The 6,007-nt window shown below is 51.5% G+C and overlaps 1 protein-coding gene across 1 annotated transcript in view; it reads left to right on the top strand.

Annotated features, from left to right (window-relative positions):
- Positions 1–4,443: 4,443 nt before the first annotated feature.
- Positions 4,444–6,007, top strand: part of LOC116423505 (aryl hydrocarbon receptor-like) — a 59,470-nt gene continuing 57,906 nt past the window's right edge. Inside the window, exon 1 of the mRNA XM_031968260.1 lies at positions 4,444–5,105. Coding sequence (XP_031824120.1) covers positions 5,065–5,105 — 41 coding nt within the window. The 5' untranslated portion in view covers positions 4,444–5,064. The remainder of the gene's footprint in view (positions 5,106–6,007) is intronic.

Genomic DNA, 6,007 nt, shown 5'->3' with positions numbered 1-6,007 from the left:
TGTAGGGAGGAAAATCCATTTAGCAAGAATTCACTCTTTATCATGGATGGATAATATGGCCTCTTACCAGGTAACAATTGATCCCTGTGCACAAATTCTCTTAGATAGTTGAGCCACAGATCTTCCTTATCTGAAGCAGTCCCAGAGAAATATTGATGGAGACCTATGAAGGTTTGGATTTATTTTCATGCAAGAAAAAATGACAGTGTAATTGAAGTTTTGCCTTCATAACTCAGCTGGTTTTCCGACTTATCGAATATAATGTTTTAAAGTGAAAAGACCTTTTCAGAAACCAATTTTGCATTACTCTTTTGTTTGTGCTGGGTCCTAAAGAAATAAAGACGTAAAAGAAGCAATAGCTACCCTCAAAGGACTGGGGAAACAACATGGACATAGATAAGTAGATAACAAAGGGGCAGCGAGGCCCCATAGTCAATAAAGTTTCGGACACTTACTAGTTCTCTAACCCTGGGCAAGTCATTTAATGCTCTTTGCCTCAGTTTCTTCTTCTGTAAAATGAGCTGGGGAAGGAAATGTAAAACCAGTCTAGTATCTTTGCAAAAAACAAAACAAAACCCAAACAAACCTTAAATTGGGTCATGTAGAGTTGGATGTAACTGAAATGACTGAACAACAACAACATACACAATATGTACAAATCAATTTTTAAAAAGATTATGGAGAGGCACTAAATATAGAAGGCATCAGGAAGGGATTCTTGTAGAAAGGGAAAATTGAACTGAGGCTTAAATAGAGCTAGGGGTTCAATGGGGTCAAAGATAAGAAAGTATTTCAGGTATGGGAATAGACTGTGCAAAGCCAGAGATAGGAGATAGAAGTGTTCTGCAAGTCATTCAATAAACATTTATTGAAGGAAAGTGCGGGAGAGAAGAGATATTAGACTGACTACTAAACTACAGTTTGGTCTACAGTCTAGAACTAGAAGACTGTAGAAACTATAATCTAGAAAGTCTACAGAACTTGTGCAGACCTCATGGTTGTACGCCTGTGAAACCTGGGCATTAACCAGTGCCATGCCAGGAAATCGAATTCCTTCCAATTTAATTGTCTTAGGAAGATTATGAAGATCACAAGACAGGATAAGATACCAGATACTGAGGTCCTTTGGAACTAAACTGCTGAGCATTCTATCTCTACTGTAGAGAGTGCAATTCCAATGGGCTGGCCACATTATTCAAATGCCAAATGTACACTTGCCAAGAGATTATTTTATGGAGAACTCACAAAGGGCAAGCGCTCCCAAAGTGGTCAGAATAAATGATACAAGGCAGTTCTCTCTTGAGAATTTTAGAATCTATTGTATGACATGGGAGACACTGGCACGGGACTGTCCAAGATGGCGTACCTTCATCAGAAAAGGGGCTGTGCTCTATGAGCAAGGCAGAATTGAATCAGCCCAGAAGAGATGTGAGATACACAGTTAGAGAAGCCATGCCAAATGTTCATAGGGTCTATTTGCGGTCTCTGTGGCAGAACATTCTGAGCTATAATAAATAATAATAATATATAATATATTATATTATTGTAATATATTGAATAATATAAATACATATATGTATATATTCTGATTAATCTGATCAGCCACAGTCAGACACACTCTAATTCAACTCTAGCATACTGATGCCATTTTGGTCCTCTGAGAATGAAGGACAAAAACCATTGAGTTCTTTTTATGTACCAGGCTACTTTCTAATATTTCCTTTACTACCTAGGGAAAAAAAATCCTTCCCCCAAAGAGTTTATATATAGGTATACAAACAGATAAATACACTTTTTAATAGTTTTACTTAAAGTTTTGAGTTCCAAAGTCTATCCCTCTCTCTCCTCTTCTCCTTCTTTAGATAAACAATCAAATATAGGTTATCCATATGCAGTTACATAAAACATTTTCATATTGGTCATTTTGTACAAGGAGACAAACAAAAAAATAAAAAGAAAGTGAAAAATGTGCTTCAGTCTATTTTCAGTCAATATCAGTTCTTTCTCTGGATGCAGATAGTATGCTTCATCATTAGTCCTTTGGGACTGATTCTCTTGTCGTCATATTGCTTAGAATACGTAAGTCATTTGTGATGGAGAGATCCATTTGAACCAGAGAGAATTTTGGGGACTGAATGTGTTTTTTCATAGTGTTTTCACCTTTTTGGTTATTATTTCCTTGCTTTTTATTTTCTTTTTTGTCTGATTTTTCTTGTGCAGCATTAATAACTATGGCAATATATGTAGAAAAATTGCACATGTTTAACATATATTGGATTACTTGCTGGGAAGTAAGGAAGTGAGGGAAGAGAAGGAGAAAAAAAGTGGAACACAAGGTTTTGCAAGGGTGAATGTTGAAAATTATCTTTGCGTGTATTTTGAAAATAAAAAGCTATGATTTCAAAAAGAATAACTAAATCATTCACAGTTCTTTATTGAACAATATTGTTACTGTCTACATCAGTCTCCTGGTTTTGTTCATTTCACTATAATTTAGGTTTTTCTTTAATTATCCTTGTCTTTTCTTATAGCACAATAATATTTCATTACAGTCCTATGTCATGGCTTGTTTAGCTGTTCCCCCAATTGATGAATATCCCTTTGATTTCCAGATCTTAGTCACCACAGATAGAGTTGCTATAAATATTTTTGTACAAAAGGTCCTTTTCTCTATTAGAGGGATGCCTTTGGGGTATAGACCTAGCAGTGGCATTGCTGGATCAAAGGATATGGATGGCTTTATGACTCTCCGGAACTGGATCAATTCACAAAGGAATTTATTTTCCAATGGGAGAAGACAACACACAAAAGGAAGCTGGGAAGTTGTGCTGGCCGCAGGGAGATGCATGTGTGGTGGGCTGGGATGGAGATGGACAGGAAGTGACCTAGTGTAAAGCTCACATGCTGGAGCCCAGAGTCCTAGGGGGAGGGTTCAAAGTTTGGATGGGATGGGGGCAAGAAACAAATCTGGTAGGCTAGAGCCAAGTGTGAAGGATTTTCTTTTCTTTTTTAAATTTCTTTTTCTTTTTCTTTTCTTTCTTTCTTTCTTTTTGCGGGAAGGATTTTAAAAGATTAATTTCTGCTAGAGGCAAGGGGGGCAATCTGAATTTGAGGAATGGCGTTCCTGGGTGAGTCTGGCAGCCATGTGGAGGATCTGGCAGGGACAGGGGAAATGGGGTCCAGCATTCCAAGCAGAGAACTTCCATAAAGCTAAGAGCTGAGGGAGATCCAAAACAAGATGGGGAGCCTGTGAATGGAGAGAAAGGAATTGATACTTCAATCAATAAACTTGTAGTAAGCACCTACTATGTGTTAGTTCACTGTAAGTGATGTGAGTGATCCTTGGGAAGAATATCGGTGCTAGTCAGGGGCTCTTCCTGATCTTGGAGATCACTTGATGCTTCTGAGTCTCAAGTGGCTCATCTGATAAAGAGGGTTTTCAACCCTTTCCACTTCCAGACTATGACTCTTGGTGGACTTAAAAGCCGTTAGTTAGTCTTGGCAACTGAGTGACTATGGAGCTGGGGTGAGGGAGGATCAAGGAGGACTCAGATTTTAGGAGGAGTTGGGGATTTACTGGGAAACCCAGTGAGTCCTCTGCCGGATCCACTGAGCCACCCCTGCAAGTATGAAGGTTCCTGCCTACAGAACCAGGTTTGGGGAGCACAGCTGGATCTAGCTTCTGCCCCCTTGGTGGACAAAAGCCGGGGACCCGAAATGTAACACTCCCAAACCCTGCCTTTGCCATGACGATCCCCCAGTATATTCCACTTCCTTCTGCTCCAGAGGAACTGGAGAACTGGACTTCGAGAAGATGTTCTAGCAACCTTTCCTCCAGCTGTGGGGAGGCCCACTCTGTGCAGGGACACCGGCCACGCGGGGCAGCCAAACGGCCAAGCCGAGGAGCGTGGGGCGGCCGCCACTCGCCGCCCGGCAGGCCCCCGGCAGAACCTGCCGCTGGCTGCGCCCCTGGCCTGCGGGGTGCTCCTCGGGCGCTCCCGTTTGAGGGTCCCGGGCCTCCTTCGCTCGCACCTGGTGGAGCCTGCGGCAGGAAGCCCGGTGAGCTCCGGGCCCTCTCCCAGCCCGCTTCCCTTCCGTTTGTTGACAGCTCCGGACTTGACCTCGAGGCCCGAGGGCAGCGTCTCGGAGTTTGCTCGCCAGGGCCCAGCAGCGAGGGGCGCACGGAGCCGGCTGCCGGCTGACTCGCGCCTGGTTCCAGAGGCGCCCCCGACGTCCCCCAAATCCCGCTCGGGGCCGGCCGGCCCCTGCCTAGGAAAGGGAGGAGGGGGACTCCTTGACCTCTTCCCGCCCCGAGTCTGTGCCCCCGACCCCTTTTTATACTGACAAATACAAAGCGCCGGGGCCTCGCCCTTGGGCGCACCCCGACCTGCAGAACTTCCCAGGCTCCGGCCCTCCCGGGATGGGGATGTCCCTGATGGGCCCTGGGATGCGCCGCGGGGATCGGAGGCCGGGACCGCCACGAGCCGCCTCCCCTCCGAAGGGGAGGCAGCTGTGTCCCCCGCGCCCCGGAGCGGGGCGGCAGCGGGGCGGGGGCGGGTGTCCGAGGAGGCGGCCAAGTTCCGAGGAGGCGCAGGAGTCCGGGACGGCGGGAGCCCGGAGGCTGGAGCTGCGGACGGCGCCGGGGCCAGGCGGAGGGGCCCAGCGCGCCGCTTTTGCCAGCTCCCGGATCTCGGGCTAGGCGGGGTGACGGACCGGGCCGGGGAGGGGACAGGCTGGGGAGGGCAGGGCCGCTCCTCCGCCGGCCGCTGCGTCTCCGCCCCGCGCCCAGTCCGAGCCCAGCCGAGGCTCCCGCACCGGCCGCCGGCCCCCGCCTTCAGCCCCCGCGGGGCCTCCGGCAGCAGCCAGGGTGCCCTCGCACCGGCCCGGGCCCGCCGGAGGCTCCCGCACCGGCCCCCCGCCTTCAGCCCCGGCGGAGGCGGGAGGAGCGAGGCGGCCAAGGGGGAGGGAGGCCCTGCCTGGTCCCGCCCCCCGGTCCCGCGCCGAGCCTGCCCGGGCCCCCCGAAGCCCACAGCACCCTGAGCTCCAGCCCGTGCCGACGGTACCATGTATGCTGGCCGCCGACGGAGGAAGCCCGTGCCCAGGACGTGAGTGCCAGGCCTCGGGGGGGGGGGGCGGGGGGCTCGCCGGAGCCGCTCGTGCCGGGCTGGGGCTGTGACCCCCGGGAGCGCGGGGCGCGCTCTAAGACCCGGGGCGGTGTCGGGAGGGGGGTCCGGCGTGGGCCTCTCCCGGGAAGCCGAGGGACTGGAGGCCACCCGAGGGGTCTGGGACAGAAAGCCAGGGGCGGGAGGCGGGAGGCGGGGGCGGGCTTTGTCCTGCCCCTTCCCTCTCCCCATCCTTCTCCTTCCCAGCTGTGTGACCTTGGACAGGTCCCTCTCTGGCGAGCCCCCTTTGGGCCCCTCTAATGGGAAGCGCTGGGAGGGCAGGCCTTTCTGCGCCTCGTCCTTCAGTCGCCCCCTTCTCCCGGAGAGCAGACAGGTCGCAGCCCCGGCCCCGGCTCCTCGCCTGAGAGTCGGGAGTCCGGCTTTGCAGTGGGACTCGGCTGCTCCCTGGCCGCTCTCTGGCGCTCTCTGCATCCCGGACCTGCGCCGGCCCCGGGAGGAGAAGTTTCTCGGGACTAAAGGGGCTCCCGGGCGGCGGCTGCGACTTCCCTTGGAAGGGATTAGGGGCTCAAGGATGAGCCACCCGGGGGAGGGGGAGGCGCCGCCCCCTCCTCAGCCGCGGCCGAGACGTAGCTCCCCTCAAAGGCCCCGATTGGCGTCAGAGTAAGGGCCGCCGCAGAGCGAGTGGTGGGGCTTTGGGCACCTTGGCGAGCCTCGGGGTCTCCATCGATAAAAAGGAGGAACGGACCAGTTAACGTCCGGCATTCCCTGTGGAGGCAGGAGCCGGGTTCAAATACTGACGCTCTCCAGTGTGTCTCTGGGGCTTTGGGTAAGACGCTCCCCCTTAGGTCTTCCATATCCTGCTCCACGAAAAGAGAATGTTGGAT

The sequence above is a fragment of the Sarcophilus harrisii genome, chromosome 4, assembly GCF_902635505.1.
Source record: "Sarcophilus harrisii chromosome 4, mSarHar1.11, whole genome shotgun sequence".
In the NCBI taxonomy this organism is placed as follows: Eukaryota; Metazoa; Chordata; class Mammalia; order Dasyuromorphia; family Dasyuridae; genus Sarcophilus; species Sarcophilus harrisii.
Note: the sequence above shows the minus strand (reverse complement) of the source record. Positions and strands in the feature narration are given on the sequence as shown.